This window comes from Phaseolus vulgaris, chromosome 6 (genome assembly GCF_051622355.1).
Source record: "Phaseolus vulgaris cultivar YP4 chromosome 6, ASM5162235v1, whole genome shotgun sequence".
Classification (NCBI taxonomy): Eukaryota; Viridiplantae; Streptophyta; class Magnoliopsida; order Fabales; family Fabaceae; genus Phaseolus; species Phaseolus vulgaris.
The window spans coordinates 32,065,736-32,089,213 of record NC_143503.1 but is presented as its reverse complement, the minus strand read 5'-3'; the positions used below and the strand labels follow the sequence as shown (position 1 = coordinate 32,089,213).

General features: G+C 35.2%; 3 protein-coding genes across 8 annotated transcripts; all 3 read left to right on the top strand.

Annotated features, from left to right (window-relative positions):
- Positions 1–433: 433 nt before the first annotated feature.
- LOC137832236 (protein S40-6) lies at positions 434–1,821 on the top strand. Its single transcript, XM_068640290.1, has one exon. It carries the CDS (start codon positions 547–549, stop codon positions 1,312–1,314), a length of 768 nt encoding a protein of 255 aa, XP_068496391.1. The 5' UTR covers positions 434–546; the 3' UTR covers positions 1,315–1,821.
- A 3,520-nt stretch (positions 1,822–5,341) lies between these two features.
- DUO3 (Homeodomain-like superfamily protein) lies at positions 5,342–17,718 on the top strand. The gene is made up of 9 exons (XM_068640283.1): positions 5,342–5,653; positions 6,607–8,195; positions 8,304–8,658; positions 11,500–11,584; positions 12,590–12,646; positions 13,491–13,550; positions 13,636–13,857; positions 14,249–15,751; positions 16,692–17,718. The coding sequence occupies exons 2-9, from the start codon at positions 6,722–6,724 to the stop codon at positions 17,160–17,162; spliced, it is 4,227 nt and encodes a 1,408-aa protein (XP_068496384.1). The 5' UTR covers positions 5,342–5,653; positions 6,607–6,721; the 3' UTR covers positions 17,163–17,718.
- A 980-nt stretch (positions 17,719–18,698) lies between these two features.
- Positions 18,699–20,909, top strand: LOC137832234 (ATP synthase gamma chain, chloroplastic). 6 transcript variants are annotated; one of them, XM_068640285.2, is made up of 2 exons: positions 18,699–19,867; positions 20,647–20,909. In XM_068640285.2, the coding sequence occupies exon 1, from the start codon at positions 18,732–18,734 to the stop codon at positions 19,857–19,859; it is 1,128 nt and encodes a 375-aa protein (XP_068496386.1). In that variant the 5' UTR covers positions 18,699–18,731; the 3' UTR covers positions 19,860–19,867; positions 20,647–20,909. The 6 variants fall into 6 exon arrangements, with proteins under 6 accessions (XP_068496386.1, XP_068496389.1, XP_068496390.1 ...); XM_068640288.2 differs by having other exon boundaries at positions 20,630–20,909; XM_068640289.2 differs by having other exon boundaries at positions 20,532–20,909.
- The last annotated feature ends 2,569 nt before the right edge of the window (positions 20,910–23,478 follow it).

Sequence of the window (23,478 nt, the reverse complement as noted above, 5' to 3'; positions counted from 1 at the left end):
TTCCTTTCACGTCTCTTTCTTCCACAAAACCTAAATAAAGAAAGCATGCGTTTGAGAACAAAAGATTAAAAAAGAAAATTGGAAGTAAAAATAAAAAATAATTAAGAATAGATTTAGTAACATAAATAGAAATCTTAACAGTGAGAGTGTGAGACCACTAAAAAAACCTGAATATTCTGCATCTTTATTTTTCCTCTGTTTTGACCGCAATGAAAAATGAGCGAAGCCTCTCTCTCTAACTCTCTACTATGGCCCAAAAATGGAAAAAAAGTTTTCATATGTTCCAGAGAGGGCTTAACATCCCAAAATAGAAACTTCCACTCAAGATGCACACAGTGGTGCCATTCTTTTTCACTCTCACAAAATTGGCGAGTTATCCCACGCTCTGCCACAGTCGCGTGCCACCAACGACAACACACGTAATATTATAATAATATATTTTTTCAACGTTAACTCTGTCGTCGCCATTAGTTAAATTCCATGTCACCGTAACATTACTTACACCAGAGTAAATTCACAGAAAATGAACCCCAAATACAAATTCAAATGAAATTGCGAACAAACATTATATATACAGAGGAAGTGGCACCGATGTGTCCCCCAGCTCAAGCACTAGAGCAATGGATTCGTAAGAGCTGTGCTAAAAAAATAGTGCGTAATTATTATCGTCAGCCACTTCCGATCAAATTTTCGGCGGCGGCGCAATTGATTCCGCCGCCGCATATGGCCAAAGGACGCAAGCTAACGACCAGCCGGAGCGAGCGTTTCCTGGGAACCTACGAGTACGTGAACAGCCGCGGCTCGGCTGCCGTGGAACCGTCGGAGCTCCGGGAGGAGGATATCTGGAGCACCGGCGATGACTCCGGCGAGGTCGAGTGGGAGCAACACGTCTCTTCCGGAAGCAACGGCGGGGACCACCAGCGGCGGATTCCCCGCGACAGGGAGGACCACCGGCGCGTGGGAGGTCTATCGTTGGCGTTTGAAGCTCCGGCGAGTGGCTCGTCGCAGCGAATCGTGCACCAGTACCGCGCGCGTGAAGAGATGGCAGCGACGCCACGCGGGCGCCACGTGGCGACGTCGGCACCGGTGAACGTGCCAGACTGGAGCAAGATTCTCCGAGTGGACTCGGTCGAGTCGATGAACGACGAGGAGGAAGATGACGAGTCGGAGATGGAGCCACCGCATGAGTACTTGGCGCGTAGCCAAAAGATGGTGGCGAATTCGGTATTTGAAGGCGTGGGCCGCACTTTGAAGGGCCGGGACTTGAGCCGGGTTCGTGACGCGGTCTGGAGCCAGACCGGGTTCGATGGGTGATGGCTCAGTTCAGGTTTGGGCTTTCTTCGGGTTTGCACCATAAAATTATCAGAATATATAAAATTAATCGTAAAAGAAATACAGCCACATAAACACCAGTGTGTAGAGTGCAGTGTTTATGTTTCTACAAGTCATAAACACAAAACACAGTTTTGTAAGTAAGTTTAGTTCTGTTTTTTTAACTAGAATTGCAGTATTATTTTGATGATTTATCAAAATAAATCTCTCATTTTAGTTAAAAAAATAATACTAAAAATATTTATGGAACTGAATATAAGTTGTGTTTATTATATTTATTATCATTGTTGTTAATGAGGTTGTAAGTGATGGGTAGTTAAAGACAATTATTTTGGTTTTTCTGGGCGATGATTCGGCTGAGTGGACTCGGACGATGAGAGTCCAACTCAGTGGCCAGTGAGCCTGAGCCGTGATAATTAATTAGCATGTAATTGGAATTTGTGAATTTGATCAAGATCTTCTCCGGCCAAGGCCACTTTATGTCTTCCAGTTTCTGCTAGATTAATTTACGGTTTGTTTATTTCAAAGTTAAATTAATTTTAGGTTTAAGTGATGTGATATAACAAGTATATAACAACGAAAGAAGATGATTGGTTTTCTGAAAATTAAAAGTAATGCTAATTAATGGTATTATTACGGTTTGCCGATAATGAGACAAAGAACACCGTTTTCTCACAAAAGTGTTTCAAGATCACTTTGATTGGTTGGTTCTTGTGCAAATGCTGAGAATCACATAAGTTCTTCAACTTCTCTTTTTGAAATGGGGACCCTATATGTTTAGCCATAGAAAATACCAACCACTTTTTTATATATATATATTTATATATCTTTACCTTTTTTTTTTACAAAATAATTCTTGACTGGGATCAACCAGATGGTAATCAATAATAGTTACTTTCTCCATTTTAATTTATCTGTCATTTCAGGTTTTTCGTATATAATTAAAAAACAATAAATAAATTCACGAATATAATATTTGTTTTAATCAAAATCATGTTAGACAGTAAGTACCATGACATGAAAAAATATCGTACTTTATTTTTTGTGGATAACTAAAATAGTAAATTGGTATCAATTATTGTTCAGCAATATTTTTTCTCGTCTATTTGATTTATGACTAATGATGAAAAAGTTTACAGGACTATGATATTTATTTAAAATAAAATTATAAATATTGAAATAAATAAATGACAATTCATTTAAAAATCATAAAAAATTAAACCACACAGAGAATGAAATGAAAGAAATTATTAATTAACTATTTTGTTTGGTTTTGCATAATTTATTACGTTTTATAACGAAACTTTACTCTGAAATGTGAAACTAAACAGGCACTAAAATAGTGATAAACACATTAGTAGCACGTATGAAAATTACGAAAACTCTGAGTGTCCCTCTCTCTCATTCTACGTCACACAGAACTGATTCCTATATTTCGATTTTGAGTTTTAATAGTAATCTGATCATGATAATTATTTTCTACATATATGTCGTTTACTGACTGATGCAAACAAAAAAATCATATTAAAAAAATACAGTTAACATCGATGAATGATATCTAACTTCAGGAAATGATTAGGTGCAATAGATATAATAATTTTTTTAAAATTACTATTTTTTCACAGAAAAACAATCATTTTAAAATTATTGTTGGAGATTTATAATATATAAGTGGAGACAAACCTTAAATTCATGAGCTGGTTTTATGGGTTGAGTCAGGATTAAAATTCACTTTGTAGTATGGTATCAGAAATATATCAATTATATCTTAACGAGTATTTGTTGACGTTATTAAGGAAATGATTTTTCTATGACATAATTATAATTTTAGAAAAGGAAAAAGGAAAATAATGGCAATCCTTATAAAATTAAGAATAAGTAAAGGCAATGAAACAATGGTGCAATGATTAACCTAAATCTGACGTGAGTCCATCATGATATGTATTATTTGAAAATAAGTGTTAAATTGAGAATCGAAATATCTGATTTGATGAAGAAAAAATTGTGGAGAATGAGAAATGGGCCCTGTGAAAGAAAGAGAAAGAGGTGAAATGGTTTGAATGATGGGTACAGGCATTGAAAGAAGTTCAGTTAGGTCCAAGAGTGGGAGTGAACATTAAGAGCCTCTTTTTCGTGAAAAGGAAATGAGTATTTTATCTTCGCTTCACAAGCCCCCAGTTTTTGGACCATACATTCTGCGCTTTCATCATTATTTTCAGGATTTCTATTTTTAACAAACTCAATTTTTTACAAAAAGTTTTTGAAAAATTTGTCAATTTTTCTTTTTTAAAAACCAACTGACTCTTTTGAAATACTAAATTTAATAAAAACAATGGCAATTTTTCCCAAAAATCTTCATACACTCTCCTACATCTTTATAATTTTTTAAATTATAACAATACCTTTGAATTGAAGTACAAATTAAAATTAATAAAACATTTTATCTACATTAATTTTTTAAAATATAAATAAATAAAAAGAGATTAAAAATTCAAGATTTTCTTAAAAAAAATTCTATACAAAATGAAATTAATAAAATATTACATTTAAATTGATTCCTTTTTATTTTTAAAGTTTTGTTTGATGTTCTTTATTTTTTAAATATTAAGAAAAGATAAATAAAAGTATTAAATTATTTTAGTTAATTTGTGTCAAAAAAATATAAGTTAACACTGGTTATTTTTTTTTCTTTCAACAATGAAAAATCTGAATCAAATAAAATATAAAGATATTTAAAAAATATGTTTATTTTTATTATTAGTTTAAGAAAAATAACATTTTATTTTTCTAAATTTTTAGTTATTTTTTTGGAAATTACAAAACCCTGAAAAAAAAATCAATGATATATAAAAATTGTGTATAAGATTAAAAAAAATTATTTTCATACTAAGAAATAAGATATGCGGTTGAAAGACAAATGTGAAAGTGTGAGATATTTAAAATTATTTAAAAATATAAAATTATACTTTATTTATAATTATTTAATTTTTAAAAAAAATTAAAACCGAGTCTTCTCGATTAATATGGAGGGTGAGGATGAAGGTATGAAAGTGGTGGAAAATTTTACCAAATACTAGCTATAACAATTGCTTCCTGTATTTTTATAGTTTTTTTTTCTTCTCTTACCTCTTCATTAAAAAGGAAAGACAAAAGTAACATTTTTATTACAAAAATGTTAGAATTTACTTTAATTACTTTGGATTGATAATTCAGCTTGTAATAAAATTTATTAAAAACATGAAATAGATTTTAAAAATAATTTAAAGTATATTATAAAATGTTTAATCCTTCTAAAAGTATTAATTTTAAAATTTCCTAATGAAATATTATAGAATATATCTTAAATGGTATTGAAAATCTGATTTTGGAATGAGTAATTAAAAAATTTAAAATAATATTGTTATAATTCCAATTGGAATTGTGGAGAGAATTTATGGAAATGCAGAAAATAATCACCTCATTGAAAACTCTAATGGCTTAGATTTGAGCAGTAGAAGAAAAAAAACATTTGATTATTTACCTTTGTTTTATGTTTTGCATTTAAAAATTAACATTGGACTTGAACCTTGTTCAAGGAAAACTTTAGGTACTAATTACCAGACAATTTAACTTTCTCAGCCATTACTTTCAGGTAAACTCATTTCATTTTTACAAATAAAACTTTAAAACTGTTTTTCAAGATTATACATAACGAACATTTTATGCATTCATGTTGTGTTACAAGAATGGTTTCAATTATGTTTTGTATTGTGCCAATATTTATTCTTTTAAAGAGTCACTTTTTTTTGAAAAAGTATATACTATTAATAGTTATTTATTTAATATTTCTAATGTTTTCTTTGTTTTGAAAAAAATATATTAAAAATATGCATTAGTTTAAGTTTTTATTTTCTTTTATAATTTAATTACGCACAATATAAATATTATATGTATTATGATAATAAATCTCAGTAAAATTTGTTTAGAGGATCTGAAAAAGAGATATTTAAAAGAATAAAGAGAAGGAGGAGGGAGAAAGGATGATCTCAGAGCTGTGCGTTTTGATTCGTGAAGACAGAAAGATGAGAATAGAAGAAAAAGAAAAGAAGAGAGAAAGATGAGAATAGAAGTAAAAAGAAAAGAGAGAAAGACGAGGGTGTAAAACGCAGGAAAATTTCCCGTTGCATAAACACAGAAGCAAGGAAAAAAAAAAAGAGAAGAAAAAACAGTGTCGTACGAGCTCTGTCTTTGCTTTCGAACACCTCTTCCTCCACGGCACACTCATTTCGCTCCACAAATTCTTCGCCCAACGCAGCATCGACGCAACTCTCCGCTTCAACACGTGCGTCTCTCACCTCTAATTGGTTACTTCTTTCTTTCTTTTGGTTAGGCACAAGTTGCTTTAGGTTGTTAGGGTTCTTTGCAATGCACCTTCTCTTGTTGTCAATTTTTAATTATTATTATTCGTTGCACTGAAAGTAAATCGATCAATCGCAATTGGGGTGTTGCTTGGATTTGAGAATTAGCTCTTGGCTTTCTGAATTAATTTCCTTAACAATGCAATTTGGGTTCAGTTTGCGTTTAGGTATTGTTGGATGTTGAGAGTTCTAGCTTGTGGAAAGTGTTATGCTTTGGAGTGTTTGTCATCAGAGGAAGGGTGATCAAAGATTATTTCCTTAATTGTCAGAGTTTATTGGGGATTGTTGTATTGTGCTTAATCTCTCATTGGGAGAAAGGATAATCCTGTATGCTTCCGGTGAAGGGGTTGGGGGAGGGTGCTGGAGAATACCTGTGCATTGACTTTATTAAGTAACACAACAAAATCTGCGTCCACTGTGTACACAATAATACAATAATGTAATCTTGTTAGTGATTATACTCGAATAAGTGGTTTGGTCTGTTGTTATATTTTTTCAGTCTCATGATTTCTCATAGACTGTGATAAAATTATAAAAGATCATGTGTGACATGTAAGTTATTGTGATTGTATCCTTTATTCCTTTTTTTTTTCTCTTCCTAGTTTAGTTATTTTTTTATATGCTTAATGAATGCTGATATGACTGGAGATTAACTGGGTTTTTGGAAACTTCGGAATTTTGGGAATATAAAAAGTCACCTTCTTTTGTTAATTATTGTTTTAGTCTTTTGGTTTGATGTAGTTTTCAATAAAATCAGTATTTGCTTTGAAATAGATTTTTGTTGCATACATCTTCTAGATGTGACTGGAGTAGGAAGATATATGCATATACACTGTACACCCTCATATGTGTTTGTTACTGCTTTTGCTTTCTTCAGGGTCTGTAGTCATTCCAAATTCCGTTGTATGGATATTGCCTCTTTCACATACTTTTGAATGTCTCTGAGGATCTCAGCTCAAGAGTAAACTGTAGCCATACGTTGTTTTTTTAAGATGCCTTTAGGCTCAAATTCACAGTCAGCCGAAGTTTTCCTTGCCATGAATCAGAATGCACTTTTTTCTTCTGATAACCATGGAAGGACCTTGAAACCTGAGGAGGATAAAGAAGAAGGGGAGGAGGAGGAAGATGAAGATGCAGATTTTAACCCTTTTCTAAAGGAAACACTTTCACAAGAAGCATCTTCAAGTTTGAGCTCTGAAGTTGATGGTTTGGATGGTAATGTGGTCACTAGTGAGCCGTCTGTACGTTCAGAGTTATCAAAGGTAACAACTAAGGAGAAAATATGTACTGCTGTAGATACTGAACATGGTGAGGAGGAAATTATTTTACAACCTTCTGGTATGATCTCTCTGTCTGAGATTAATCAAGTGAAGCACAATGACCTAACCAGTATGGCTGATGGCAATGGTTCTAGGACAGAAGAGCTAAGTAACAAAACAAAATCTCGAAGTCCTGTAATAGACATAGACAATGAGGATGCTATCTGTATGCGCACCAGAGCTCGTTATTCACTTGCAAGTTTTACACTTGATGAGCTCGAGACTTTTCTTCAAGAAACTGACGACGATGATGATCTCCAAAATGCTGATGATGAAGAAGAGTATAAAAAGTTTTTAACAGCTGTTTTACAGGGTGGGGATGATGATGGTCTTTCAACTCATGAAAATGAAAATCTTGACGATGATGAGGATAACGATGCAGACTTCGAGATAGAACTGGAGGAGTTATTGGAGAGTGATGCTGAAGACAACTCGATGGTAAAAACCCGAAAAGAGTCTGATCGAGCTGGACGACGACCTGAGACTAGGCAAAATAAGCGTCAAAAGGTCTCTGTCCAATGTGAGAAGAAAACATTAGGAGAAGTCAAGAGGCCACTGCGCCCCATTTTGCCTAATTGGTTTAATGGAACCCTAGCTTCAGGAAAAGGTTTGGTTCCTGAGGCTTCTCTGAGCTTTCAGTCTTCTGCTTCAGTAAATGGTCTTGTCAATGGGTTCACTCCCCTGCAGATTGGTCAGTTGCATTGTTTGATACATGAGCATGTACAGCTTCTTATTCAGGTGTTCTCTTTGTCTGTTCTTGAACCTTCCCAAAAACAGGTTGCTTCTCAGGTTCAAGGTTTGCTTTTTGAGATGCTTCGCAAACGTGATGAAATATTAGCTTCAAAAAGAGTTCCGTATCCCACCGTTTGCTTTTCTCCATCGTTTGCTTGCTCCTCTGTGTCTGACGGAAGCTCAAAGTTTGCCCAGGTTCAGTCCAATACACAAGAAAATGGTCCTCAACAAGATACACAGAACGTTTGGTGTTCTCAATCAATTCTGAGATCCTCTGAAGGTTTGAACATGCAAAGCTGTTGCAGACCTGCTGAGGGTTCTTTCTGGGTTCCCTCTGTAAGAGGCCCTGTAAAGTCTATTTTGGATGTTTCTCCTCTTCATTTCGTAAGAAGATACACAGACGACATTAAGTCTGGTAGGTCATTTTAAAGACTTGAAGTTTTCTTCTGGTTATTCCATTTTGTACTGGTTTGTAAAAATAAATTCTGCATACTCAGGAATTGGTTTGAAATTCCTTTTACAGCTGCCCAAGAGTTTCGAAAGAGATACATTGAGTCTAGTTCTGATTTACCTGTTGAAAAGGAACCTCTCTTTCCTTTTTCTTCATCAGTTGCTGAAGCTAATAGTGAAATTTGTAGTGGAACCATCTCTAGAGCAGTTAATGCAGTCTCAACTTCACCTGGTCAACAACAACCAAAGAAAACATTGGCTGCTATGCTTGTTGAAAGTACAAAGAAGCAGTCAATTGCTTTGGTGCCGAAGGAAGTTGCAAAGTTAGCTCAAAGATTTTTGGCCTTGTTCAATCCAGCATTATTCCCACATAAGCCACCCCCAGCAGCAGTTGTAAATAGGATACTTTTCACTGATTCTGAGGATGAGTAAGTTGCATGCCTCTTCATTATGCTAACAAACTGTATTAAATGATTTACTATGAAAATGCTTGATTTTTATTCTGTTTACTTAACAACATTACTACACACTATCTTTACATATGTTTGTGATGTAGATAGGTAGGTAGCTTGGAGGTCTAAAGTATGAAAGTAAACTTTTGAACTCTTATATACGACTTTGAGTATGTTCAAAGAATATTACACATGTCGTGCTTCTTAAACCTGCACATGTCCTTAGCAGATCTTAGAGTTTGTCTTAGGGTCGAAATTAATCCCACAAATATTGCTTGTAATGTGAAGATCTCTCAAGTCCGGTTTCATGCCCAGGATTGGACATTTAGAGTGTGGACAGATTCAGGTGGCCAGATAACTGCGCATCCATGCTTAGGAATACAGATCTGAAGTGTAAACAAATGCATTGCCTTGTAACAGATCTAGGATAGATTTTGGCACTATTTTATGACTTGGGTTGATTCTAATTTAACCTCATGAAATTAGCTTGACATATTTTAGAATATGGTCTTAGGGCCAACTATCCTACAAATTTGATTGTGAGGAGAAAACTGCTCAATCTTTCAAGGACTACATTGACTATATCGTTAGTTGACGTGATATCTCAACACACCTCCTCATATCTAATAAGTGGACATCTGAATTGTGAACAAAAGTGGATGGCCAACAACAATTCTCCCTCATGTTCAGGAATAGACATCTAAAGCATAAACAAATCCAGGTGACCCTTTAATGGATTTTCTTAGAAAGTGGATTTTAAGTTTGACTCAACTTCACAAAATTGGCTTGTGTGGTGAGATTTGCACTTACTAATATATTATAATTTGATCATTTCTAGTCGATGTGAGATCTTTAACACACTCTCATGTCGAGAACTAGACATTTGAGTATGAGACTAGATATTTGTGGGTGGTCCAATAGCGGTCTGACAGAGGGTAACACGATAGACCCAACAAACATTGCTAGGATAGATTCTAATACTATCTTAGAAAGTAAACTTTAAGCCTAATTCAATTGTACAAACTTGGCTTGTAAGGCAGTAGTTGATGCAAACACATCCTATCACGTCGAGAACTGAACATCTCTAGTGTGGAAATGGATATTTATGGATGGTTTGATGGTGGGTGACACTATATGTTCAATAAACCTTACTAGGATAGTCTTCGATATATCATCTTAGAAAGTGAACTTTAAGTCTAACTTAACCTCACAAAACTAACTTGGTAAGGTAAGGTTTACACTAACTTACATACTATAATTTGACTATATTTCTAGTTGATATAAGATTTCCAATACACCTTGTCGAGGAGGATTGAATATCTCAAGTGTGGAGCTAGGTATTTGTGGCTGGTCCAATAGTAAACCGATGGCAGATAACATTGTAATCCCAACAAAATTTGCTTAAATAGATTCTAATAACATTTTAGAAAGTGGACTTTCAGCTTAACTTAGTCTTACAAAATCAACTTATGAGGTCAAATTTGCACCCTCTACATTTGATAATATTTTTAGTTGATGCGAGATGTCCAACAAATTTGTGATAGACTTTGATACTTTCTTAGAATTTGGGTTTAGGATTTAACTCAACCTCACAAACCGACTATAAAGACTACATTGAACATATAGCTAGCCAGTGTAGAATCTCAACAACAAATGTAATATTATTCAGATTCTGTAGGTTTTGTCCCCTTTATCCATGTTCCCTATGCTGGAACTAATGTTGCCTCTCTTAAATCTGCACAGGTTGAAGCCAGGAGGCATAAATTCTCAAAGGAACAATATTGCCCTACTAGCCATGACACTTAGATGTAGTACTTTATGAGTTTAAATTTTAATGGTGAATGTTAATATCCAGATTGAATTAATTGATGTGGCTTGCTGAAAATAATATTAGTTAACAACCTTAGGAATTGTATGTTAATCTATCACACAAGAAAACTCATTTCTATTAGTGTTTATAAGTTGCACTCAAATAACAGTAGCTTAGGAAATAGTCTCCCCAAAGTCCAATATGAATGTCTTGTATAACCTATACTTGAAAAACTCAACACCTATGTAACACATTCTACTGTATAATAATAAAACATTCCCATTTTGATTTCTCATTAAAACATTTTGTTCTGTGTTTCTTCTTTATCCCTCTAAATGCAACATGGTTGTTGAATTGGTGTGTATGAGGACATGAAGCTTGATAAAGTAGCAAAACTCTACTGTGTATGTTCATCTTGTCTCAAATGAAAATACAACTGCGTATTATACTATGCTTGTTTAGTAATTTAAAAAGTTCCAGTTAGACCTCAATGTGTGCTAAAGTTGGTTATAAATACGAATAAGCTATTTTGATAAGTGAATCAGAAAAAAAAAAATAATCATTTGAGATGTCTCTGGTGAAGATATTTTTGTCAACATTCTGTCTTGTTGCGCGTGTTCCCTTGAATTTGATGCTCATGTGTTCTCTCTTGGTTATTCAGTAGTCTATGTTTGAATTATGTGTATGTGTTCAAGAGAGCATGTTCAAGTATATTTCTATTTTTTGTACACTTCTAGACTTTCCTTTTAATGGGAATATTTTATTTTATCATTAAACATGTTTTTAGTGTATATAATATATATATATATATATATATATATATATATATATATATATATATCACTATCACCTATTGTGGTTTTTGTGAGATCAAAGACAAATTGACATTATTATGTTCTGTTGATGTTTGCCTGTTTTACTTATCTCTTTTTTTATAATTTTTTTTATCTCAGTTGCATATGAGAAGCGTATGGAGTTAACGTCTCTTCGTTTTAATTTTATTCCAGATTACTAGCCTTAGGGATAATGGAATATAATACAGATTGGAAAGCAATTCAACAACGTTTTCTTCCCTGCAAGTCCAAGCATCAGGTAGTTAGTAGTTACTACTATTGCAGATTTCTTTTGAGGATTTTTTGGGGGTGAGGAGGTGGGCAAATTTTTTTATTGTTGAATCATCTTCATTTAATTTTTTTTGCTATCTTGTTCATGCTTGCAGTGAATAGACTGTCTTTTTTGGCAGAAATCTGTATGTTAAGTTTTATTTTCTATGCTTTCCGTCCTTTAGATATGGGAGAATTCTTATGGTTTTATAGAGACTTGAATCAGTTGTTTCTTTTATTGGGCATCATACAAAGTTGTATGATTAAATGGTTTGGATATGATTTATTGATTAGATTAATTAAGACCCTTTAGTAGTAATTGGACGGACGGACATCCTCCGGCCAAATGCAATATAGGCTTACATGGTTCCACTTGCCATTTTCTGACTCTATGCCTCACATTCTTTTGGCTGAAGAAATACTAAAACCAGGTGTCTGCAAAACACTACACTCAACAGTGAGATTCTCTGAAACACAGGTTAAGGAGTGAAAAAAGTAAAATCAAATAAAGAGCAGTTAAACATGTCTGTTCCTTAGTGTCTGCAACTGTTTTGTTTTACTGTAACAAGCATGTTTGAAAGATAAAACCATATAACTTCTCAATGAACAGTCTTGGTTGTCAAATTAGAGTCCTCGATACAGCTTTGGAAAGTTGGTTTTATTTAATGATTGTTATAGGTGACATGGTATACTATTTTACTTATCTGTTGGCCAATACATTCTTAGTTGTCAGAGCAGTGTCCTGGATACACTTTTCTTTTATCCCTTTAACATGGTGCTATTAGGTCGAAGACCCTACATTTATCATTTGTGTTTAGGCGGGCTTGTTCCACTGCATTGAATTGTTATCATAATGATGACTTGCATTCCTTCTTTTTACTAGTTTTTGAGTTGATTTGAAATGTTTGTTGAATAATAGTTTAGTTCAGCAATTCCAATATGGTGGTAAACGTTGTTATCTATCTAAATATGAAATGGAATGTTTTGGTTACAGATTTTTGTCAGGCAGAAGAATCGTTGCTCTTCAAAAGCATCAGAGAATCCAATAAAGGTGAATTTATATACATCTTATATAATGAAATGTTGCCAATATATTTTTTGTGTGTTTAATTACTGAGAAAAAAAATTAGAAAAAAAATAATATTAGAACATTGGTTGTAGTCTCTGCCTTTTGCATGTGACAGCTGCATGACTTGGGTTTGAATCTAGGAATTCCGTGCAGGTATGCAGTTTGTAATTCCAATATAAATTCTCATTTAGTCGTTTGTTTGCCTAGCCTTGGAATTGGGAGTGCCAATCCTCACCTTGAACTGTATTTACTCTTAAGTAGTAAACTTTAAGCCTAACTCAACCTTACAAAACCAGTTTATAAAGTGAGGTTTGTATCCCTATTCAATATGAGATTTCCAATCACCCCCTCACGTCGAGACCAACAAACTCGTGTGTGGGTGGGACGATATATTTATGGGTGGCCTGATAGCGGGTAACATAGTATGCCCATCAAACTATTGTTAGGATAGATTCTGAATGACTATAATACCATATTAAAAAGTTGACTTTAACCCTAACTCAACCTTACAAAATCGGCTTGTAAAATGAGGTTTGCACTCACTTATATACTATGAATTTATCTCATCTCTCGTCATTGTGAGATCTCCAACATTTAAAAAAAAAAGACAAAACATATATGATATCAGAAATACCATACTTGCCTAAAAGAATAGGAAGTTTGTAGCTAAATTCTTCAAACGTGAAATGCATGTTCTTTCACTTTATAGCTTACGTGCCTATTATAGCTCTGTATTTATAGGCTTGTGGCACATATGGAACCATACTATACTCACTAGTTTAGTGAAAATAATGGTTGATATTAGTTGCATGATTTCTTTATACAGGCCGTTCGAAGAATGAAAACCTCCCCATTGACTGCAGAGGAGATAGCATGCATTCAAGAGGTAATGTATTCAACATTTCAACTGCATTTTGGATTTGAAAATTTTCTGCTAGATAGCATTATTTTGACTCGCTGATGTATGACAGGGACTCAAGATTTATAAATTTGATTGGATGTCAGTGTGGCAGTATATTGTTCCACATAGAGATCCATCCTTGCTTCCACGCCAGTGGCGCATTGCTCTTGGCACTCAAAAGTCATACAAGATAGATGAATCAAAAAGGGAGAAGAGGAGATTGTATGAGTCACAAAGAAGAAAGTCAAAGGCTGCCGCATTAGAAAGTTGGCGGGCTATATCTGATAAAGAGGTTTGTTACTAACTTGAGCTTAGAAGCTTGTTTTGAATTTTGTCTCCCTGGTCTTACATGTGTATGAGATGCCATTATAGTCTTCTTAAATGTCGCCTTTGTTAACTACCTGAATGGCTTTGGATGAGTGACAGATATACACAATGTACAGTTTTCAATTTACTTTTATGAAATCTTGGTTCTCATGCTAACAGGAAATTATAAATCATTGTAAATTCTGGGTGTGCTTGTACATATATTAGTATATATTTCTAAATTGTGTGTGATATGTACGAAACTTCTCACCTCTATGCAAGTACATTGCCAGTTTTTCTATCATAACACTGGGCTATCTGGCTTTTGTATGGGTTATTGAGGGGAGAATTCACAGGATTTTTGGAATTTATTGCAGGATTGTGATACTGAAATTGCTGGTTCAGAGTGCATAGATTATTCAGATGTACCATACGTCCACCAGGCATTTCTGGCAGATTGGAGGCCAGACACATCTGCTCTTGCTTATTCTGAACGCATTCCCACTACATCTGGAGAAGGAAATGTTGCTCACAATGCATTTTCTCAACATATTCGATTTTATAGAGGTACTCAAGATTATGGTTTAAGTGGAAAAGTTCAATATCAGAATGGTAATCAGTCTGCATTTCCATCTGTATCTAACCTACCTCAATTTTTCCACACTACATCTGATTTGAGAACTGGAATGAATGGTGCTCCTAGCTCCTTTAATCCTAAGAAACCAGTTTTTAATGTGACTTCTAGCTCCAAGTACTATTGTCAGCCTTATCGGTCTCGGAGGGCACATAATGCCCACTTGGTGAAATTAGCTCCAGAGTTGCCCCCAGTAAATCTTCCTCCTTCTGTTCGTGTGGTTTCTCAAACTGATTTTAAAGGGTTCCAGTGTGGAACATCTAAGGTTTATCCTCCTGGCGGTGGTGTAGCTGCTTCTAGAGAAGATCATTTTGCTTCTCAAACTCCTCATAGTGAGAAATCTGAAAATATTCATCCTGTTATAGGTGCAAGGCCTGCATTGAAAGACACTGTCACAGGTACTCAATTAGAAAGATCTGAAGTTGTTGAAGGCAGATCTATTGTGGCAGAAAAAGGCACCTGTACCGATCTCCAGATGCATCCTCTCTTGTTCCAGGTCACTGAAGATGGCAATGTGCCGTATTATCCATTGAAATTGAGTTCTGGTACTTCTAGTTCCTTCAGCTTCTTCTCAGGAAGCCAACCACAATTAAATCTCAGTCTCTTCCATAGCTCACAGCAACAAAGCCACATTGATTGTGCTAACAAGTCCTTAAAGTCAAAAAATTCCATTCTAAGATCTGGAGGCATTGATTTTCATCCACTTCTACAGAAATCTGATGATGCACAATCACCAAATTTTGATTCCAATCAGCCTGAGTCACTGGGTACTAGTGGTGTATCGGCAATAGCCAATAGATCTTCTGGCCCTAATGACAAATCCAATGAACTTGATTTGGAGATTCACCTTAGTTCTGTATCTGGAAGGGAGAGATCGGTGAAAAGCAGACAGCCAAAGGCACGTGATCCAGCAGGGTCCAAGAAAACTGTAGCAATTAGTAGAATATCAAGGGAACCTCAAGAGGATAGTGTTCCTCATTGTCAGCAGGGTGGTGAAAATGTTTCAGCAAGCAGCCGTGGGCCTGCTTCAAGTGACCCTTTGGTTGTTCCTAATGATAATATTGCTAGATATGATGTAGACGAGATTGGTGATCAGTCTCATCCCGAGATAGTGATGGAGCAGGAAGAGTTAAGTGATTCTGAGGAAGATATTGAAGAACGTGTAGAGTTTGAGTGTGAGGAGATGACTGATTCTGAAGGAGAGGATGGTTCTGGCTGTGAACAAGCTCTTGACGTTCAAAATAAGGTATTTGGTTTAAATTCTCTCTTTTCTTTTCCTTTTGTGCATGTTTGTCTCTGTGTGTGCATTTATATATTACAAATTTTATCAATAAGGAGAAGAAATACAATTTATCCTCTCTTTGTATATTCCCCCCGTACTTCAGTCTTCCAAATGAAACTAGAAACTAAAAGACTTGTTTCATTTGTAAAAAAATTGTTCATTTTCAAATTTAATTATAAAAGCAATTATTCCCTTTCTTTTTTGTACTGATTTTCCAAAATAGAAATTAGATGAGAGCAAGGTAGTATTTTGTTATTAAAAGTGAAAACAATGGAAAACATTTTCCATAGTAAATAGGCCAGTACTTCTTTGTTTTCTAAGATATGTGGAACTAGCAATGTTATCCTTGTTCTTTAGCTTTACTACTAAACTCATTATTTTCTTATTAAGTTAAACTCTTTAAACTGAAAAGTACTGAACTTTTTGTTTGAGTCATACATGGATTGTGAGGGCTTCTATTTTCAAGTTTGCACTATTCACATCTTTCTAAATTTTTATCTTACATGTTTGTCTCTTGTGGAGCCTTCTTTGGAAGGATCCTTTCTTAATCAGCGAAATTTGAGTTTCGCATTAACCTTGCCAGCCTGTCAGCTCTGTTGGCTTAACCATATCTAAGCTCTAAATAAATATCTAGTTGATTCATTGGTTGCACGTAATTTTTTTTTTTTTTTTTTTTCTGTTTCTTGTTTCATGACGATCTAATGCATTATGAGCCAGTATTTTTAGAACAGTAGAACCTCCATGGCAGTTAGTTAGTGGTTGATCATTGTAGTCATGTATCATGCTAATATGCTATGTAAGATTCAAGACCCCAGTATTCTTCTGAAGCCAATTCATATTCTCACTCAGCTAATTATTTGTTTATTTTTCTTCCCTTCTAACTCTCTTAACTTTGTTTCGTTAGGAGGTCTCAATTTCTTCTGAAGAAAATGTTGTAAAGTATATGGCTTGCATGCAAAAACCAGGTGAGCCAAGGGCCAATTCTAATGCCCAAGTTGATGGCGGCCTCCTTACAAATAATAATAATACAGCACTGCATATTACTTTGACAAATGAGGAACAAGATGACCGAAGTAGTTCTTCATGGCTAAGTTTAGACTCGTGCACGGCAGGTAATCCTGTACTTTCAAAGGCCATACTTGGACACAGTACGAGTATGATTGGGGAAGCTTCTGCTTCTAGAAACTTCTCAATTGGTAAAGTTGTCACAGAGGAGAGACATACCGTAGACACGGCACAACAGCCAACTGTTGGTCTTCATGTGTCTACCACTCCACGAAAACCCAGGAAGCGTTTTGGCAAACCAAATGCAAATTTAAATATAGGTTTGACTGTTGAAAGATCAAACAATGATGGTAATCATGAAAATGGTTGATTTAAGTATTCTGGCAAGTGGGGTTGGAATAGGATTGACTATTGAAAGGCCAGGCCATGGTATCTTGATTGAAATGTTCTGCCAAATGGAGTGCAAATATGATTGAATTTTGCAAGTTCAAGCCATGATGGTAATGTGGAAGTTTGTTGATTGATGCACCATCTCAACTAACTGGGCTTGTTTTTGTTGTTGCTTGGCATCTAATATTGTTGCTAGTGCTGGATGACAGTTTTCGACGTGCTGCACCAAGAATCGAGACTTTAATTTTGTTCTATTGTTACTCGCAATGGTTGAAGGGATCTTGTCTCTGTAAATATGTTGCGAAAGGTCATGGGCAAAATTGGCCTTCGCTCATTCATGATATCAATGGAGATCTTGTACAAAAATTTTCTATTGCGAGCGTCCACTGTCTCTTTTTTATGGTGGAAATGATAAATTGTATATGCTAATGCTAACTACAATATTATTTACTAATTCTGATATCCCAACAAGTAATGTTCAAGAAAGTGCCATGAGTACGTGGGCAAACAATCCATTGGACTTGCCTTTGTCTGCACATTTTTATCTTGCATTACTTTTGTTAAATGTAAATATTATTCATTGCTATTATTTAAAAAAATTCATGTTCTGATAAAACTACCTATTCCGAAGTCCTAACCAGCCATAATTGTAACAGTGTATACTTTTGAGTATAAATCTTTAACGTCAATGAAATTGCAATTTAGTCTGTATACTGTATTATTAACAAAGCATGAAAAGGGAATACCTTGTACTAAGCAAATAATGCGTACTGGTTTTGCGAACCAAAATAACAAAGTACCTGCGAATTAGAAGCGTGCTAAATAATAATTTTTAGTAATCAACCACACGTTGGTTTAGCATGCGCATGCCTTTCATTATTGGCGGGAGTTGATTAAGGCAACTTATTTTTAATGTTAAATAGATTTGATTATACAGCTATTTTTTTTACCTAAAATAATTAGTTTTTCATTTTCATTCAAAATGTTTAGACATTTTATGATAGGTTTAGAATATAATAGAAAGTGTTACTGTATGAGAGTTGAGATGAACTGATATGAGACTGTTATAGACTTGTACTTGAACCAGCTTTAAAATTGTCTCCAGCGAGTATTAGTTACAGTCCCTAGTTTTTCGAGAAAAAGAAGAAATGAAGTGAGTTAGAAGGAGAAGGAATCAGCACTCGAACAGCCGCATATACCTTTGTGAATTGCCACTCAGCACCCTTCATACAAAGCCACATCAGAATTTGGACCCACAGTAATTCCCTTAAGTGGCTCTCTCCTCATTCCACCACTTCAAAATCGTTATCTCCAAACCTCATCCACTTCCTATCACCACCTCCACTCATTTCCCACTTGTAACTTCCATGGCAATTGAGAATCCTAACCCAACATAACACAAAACAACTCATTAACACAAGGAGAGGATAAGCCCCTCTCTCTCACTCAAAGAAACAAAACACAAGAAGGAAAAAAAATCTCAAAATAAAGCAACCAAACCCACACACCTAAACATCCTCAATCTCCTCAGAGACGAGATCAACAAACAATGTCTTGCTCCAATCTCACAATGCTTGTGTCCTCCAAACCTTCCCTCTCCGACCCCTCCAACCTCTCCTTCCGCTCCGTCCTCAACCCTTTTCAGCTCCCTTCACAAAACCCAACTTCATGCACCCCTTCACGCTCTTCCTCCACCCAAGTTCAGTGTGGTCTCCGAGAGCTCAGAACCCGAATTGATTCCGTCAAAAACACTCAGAAAATCACCGAGGCAATGAAGCTTGTGGCAGCTGCAAAAGTGAGAAGAGCTCAAGAAGCTGTGGTCAACGCAAGACCCTTCTCAGAGACCCTCGTTGAAGTCCTCTACAACATCAACGAGCAGCTACAAACCGAGGACGTAGACATTCCTCTAACAAAGGTGAGGCCAGTGAAGAAGGTTGCACTTGTCGTGTGCACCGGCGATCGCGGCCTCTGCGGTGGATTCAACAACGCAATCATTAAGAAAGCTGAGGCAAGAATCAAGGAGTTGACGGCACTTGGTTTGGAATACACTGTCATAAGTGTTGGCAAAAAGGGTAACTCTTATTTCCTTCGAAGGCCTTATATACCAGTTGACAGGTTTCTAGAAGGTGGTTCACTTCCAACTGCTAAGGAAGCTCAGGCTATAGCTGATGATGTTTTCTCACTGTTCGTGAGCGAAGAGGTTGACAAAGTGGAGCTTCTGTACACTAAGTTTGTGTCATTGGTGAAGTCAGATCCGGTGATTCACACTTTGCTTCCATTGTCACCAAAGGGAGAGATTTGCGATGTGAATGGTGTGTGTATTGATGCAGCTGAAGATGAGTTCTTCAGGTTGACCACCAAGGAGGGAAAGTTGACCGTGGAGAGAGATGTTGTGAGGACTAAGACTCCGGAATTCTCAGCAATTTTGCAGTTTGAGCAAGACCCGGTTCAGATCCTTGATGCTTTGTTGCCTTTGTATTTGAACAGCCAGATACTGAGGGCGTTGCAGGAGTCGCTGGCCAGTGAACTTGCTGCAAGAATGAGTGCTATGAGCAATGCATCGGACAATGCTTCAGACTTGAAGAAGAAATTGTCCACTGTCTACAATAGGGAGCGCCAGGCTAAGATCACTGGCGAAATTCTGGAAATCGTGGCTGGTGCCAATGCCTTGCAATAGTGCGATTTGTAGGTATTGTTATCATTATCATTATTATATATGGTGTGTTTCTCTAAGACTGAAGAGGAAACGTTTTTTTGTGTCGTTTTTATTTTTTTCCTGAATTATGTATGTAATGAATTAATGATAGATCTATATATAAAGATTCAGTGAGTTCCCTCTCTTGATTTGCTGCACCATGGACATCTCAGGAAGTGGTGTTTCACATACTTTTTGCAAAATGTTCCTCTGCAATGTGGTGATTGTGGGCTGCATAAGCCTATAAGGTGGCCTCTGAACCACGGTGGTCCTCCATAGATAGCTATTAATAAAATATTATATCACTGAATCCTGATTCGTGAATTGAAACTTAGTACTAAACAGATGGACACATAACATCGTATAGATGAAAACATCACACAAACAGAAAGATAAGCCATCTCGTGTTACCTGGACTTTGACATTGCATATCTGCATCCCACTTTCACCAATATTCTGACTCTTTATAGTTTTTCCGTTTTTGGCTTTCGGGAATCTATCCTCTGAAATAAGTGATTCTCAGAGTTTTTGTATTTTTGATTGATTAGAGAAAGGGAGAAAGTAACTTATATTAAATGTAGCAGTGCATATAATTTGTCTTGTACTAACATGTAATAAGTAAACATTCTATTCACATGTTTCCTTGCAATGCAGTTATGCAGCTGAAAATGTTTTCCGATTGATTGACCAACAACATATGTAGCTTAGAAAATGCACATGCAATTGTAAAAGGCCATCTTATATTCTTCCAGTTCTTGTTTCATCTCAGGAGATAAGCACCAAAAGCATAAGAGTGAAGAAATTGTTCTGGCGCTTTCCAAAGGAGGTCTTGTCTTCTCTTCAACTTGGTTCTGATTTCTAAAGCTGAAAAGTTTTTTGTTCTTCAATTCTATGATGGAGCTGTAGGGAAAAGGAATACGAGTACAGAGAACACCAAGTCTGAACAAATTACCTGCAAAAAAACATAACATGCACAATTTGTTATTTGTATAATAAATCATGTGAAAAGTAATATGAACCTTTTGTCATCCATTTGATGTTCGAATTTGTGGTGACATTATATACGCATAAACTTTCTCTTAAACACACTCAAACCAAATTAATCACGCTTTGTTGAATATCATTGGAATGAACACTTCTAAATACCGGAAATCAAAGCTTTAATTGCCACAGAAAAAAAGTATATAGCATTATTTATCTACAGCACCTAAACTGAAAATCTTCACTCAATTTATGGCAACAACTCTTATTGCTTCACGTATTCCTTCAATCAAATATATCTCTATTTCGTAGATATGGATTGCAGGTACTTTCTCCATATTCGCATGATTTTTGAGCGATTGATTAAGATTACAAGATTCACACTTCGGTGTTGGCAGTAAGAATTCTAATTCATCCTTGAGAATTATTAGTCAATGAATTTCTTAAGAATATCAAACCTTGTAAAATGGTTGCTTCTGGTGAATCTTTCTTCAAGATCCAATGCTCTCTTGCACTATCAATGAGGATGATCCCAAAAACTACCATATTATTTGTTAGGTTACTTTCAAGAATCAAATAAAGAAATGTTTTCTACAAGTTGAGCATGCTCTCATTGCTAAACTTAATTTTATTCTTAGAAGACAACATGTTTCACCACTTTACTCCACTTCTACTAATTGTTTCCATGAAAACAAAGCTCACAAGAAAAAAAAATTAACAGAGAATATTTGGATTCTTGAATGAATATACAGATTGTGTAGTAGTAGAAGTGGTGAAATCATCGACCATCTAGATAAAAAGTAAAACCTACCAAAATTAATTTAATAGAGTATTATTTGATAGGAGAAGAAAGAAACTTAGTTATGGTTTGAAAGCACTTTTATTTTGGATTAAAATATAGTTTTTAATAAAAAAACTCTTATAAATCTTTAATATTTTATTTTTATTAAAATGTTAACATTATCGAACTATATGATCAAATTGAAATATATAAAAGATATAATTTTAACAAATTAGGTTAAGTATAAAGATAAATTTTAAAGTATTGAGTCGATTCAGAATTTTTTTTTCATCCAACTTTTTCTGATCAGTAGTGTTCCCGTCTTCATCAGCTGACTCGTTAATCTAATATACTAATCACAAGCTATGACTATCTTATTATTATATATCAAATTAAAAAGAAAAACAATTCTATTATAAGGGTTATATGCGTACAATATTCTTTATTGACCGTTGAAAAAGCAAAAACAATATATTATTCGAAAAAATATTAATTAGCTATTGTTTTTATCAAGACGAAGTCGGTTAGATTTCGAGATCGTTTCTAGCAGTTTCTTTTAAGTTTGGGTGAATTAGCTTCAAAAGAGTAAAGAAACTTAATTTGCAAAAAAATATTTTGATGCTCAAATAAATAAATAATTTATTTATAAATCTTCATAAACTTAATCTTTAATATTGGTTTTTCCATAAATTAACATATCATATATGATATGTTCTTACAAGGACCTAGAAACAAACTGTCTTCGTCTTCCACCTGTTGACCTCTCGGCCTTCGCTTCCGGACTCCCTTCTCGGTGTGATCTTTCGGCTTACTCGTTCTTGGTTTGTATTTGGTTTGAAAATCTTTCACGTTTTATTGAATTGCTTGACTGACACTTCCCGGTCAACTTTAATTTACTCCATTCGATCTTTCAGTTTTTGGTCTCGGCATCCTCTCACAGATGGGTGTGCGTACCTGAAAGGTGCTCCGATGCCAAAGTTAGATTCAGTTTTACAGGATATTAAAATGAATTCAACCTCTCTTACCTCTCAGGATGACCCTCTATTTATACTACTCTTTTATTGGGCCCAGAAGTTATTTGGGCCTTTTCTTTTTGTATTAAACATTTACTATACATACCTACATATTTGGGCCCCGTTTCATGGGCTTTTGCTTAATAATAATTTCCATTCTATTTTATTTCTTTCGTTATTTAGTTTACTTTCGGTCGGCTTAGTACACCTTGCTTTCGGTCGGCTTAGTACACCTTGCTTTCGGTCGGCTTAATACACCTTGCTTTCGGTCGGCTTAGTACACCTTGCTTTCGGTCGGCTTAACACACCTTGCTTTCGGTCCAATCTCTTGGCCCAGTACACTAAGCCCCCCAGGCATAAGGAGGTGTAGACGACGAAATGTCTATTAGAAGATAAAATGCTACCTCTTGTATTTTTTGGAGGGAAAATCAATTTTGAAAGAAAAGAGAGAAAAACTTGAATGGTGTATTAACTATGAAAAGACAAGCTGATGAGACCGCTTGACAGGACAAGCTGGAAGTGCCAACCATCGAATGTAAATAAATCTGATGGTTACTACGCCATGACTCTTCAGATTTCACCACTCTTCCACCACTATAAATCTTCACTTCTATTCACCTTATTTCACAGTTTCTCCCTACATTATATATTAAAGTTGAAGCAAATATTCGCGGAAGGTATAATGTCCATATCAAGTTCTGTTTCCGTTTCTTCTGAGTTTACGGAATTTTCGAGCACGAGTAATGAATCTACTGGGAGAGTGATTGAGACCAATAAGAATGCCAACCCTGCTTTGTCACCTGAAACGGTTTCGTGTCTGAATTCG

What these genes read in the sequence shown, in the direction of transcription:
- LOC137832236 (XM_068640290.1), top strand. Translation starts at nt 547, where the DNA reads ATGAAATTGCGAACAAACATTATATATACAGAGGAAGTGGCACCGATG.
- DUO3 (XM_068640283.1), top strand. Translation starts at nt 6,722, where the DNA reads ATGCCTTTAGGCTCAAATTCACAGTCAGCCGAAGTTTTCCTTGCCATG. An exon ending in CACAGACGACATTAAGTCTG is followed by an intron (nt 8,196 to 8,303) that starts GTAGGTCATTTT and finishes TTCCTTTTACAG; the next exon opens with CTGCCCAAGAGTTTCGAAAG. An exon ending in GGGCTATATCTGATAAAGAG is followed by an intron (nt 13,858 to 14,248) that starts GTTTGTTACTAA and finishes AATTTATTGCAG; the next exon opens with GATTGTGATACTGAAATTGC.
- LOC137832234 (XM_068640285.2), top strand. Translation starts at nt 18,732, where the DNA reads ATGTCTTGCTCCAATCTCACAATGCTTGTGTCCTCCAAACCTTCCCTC.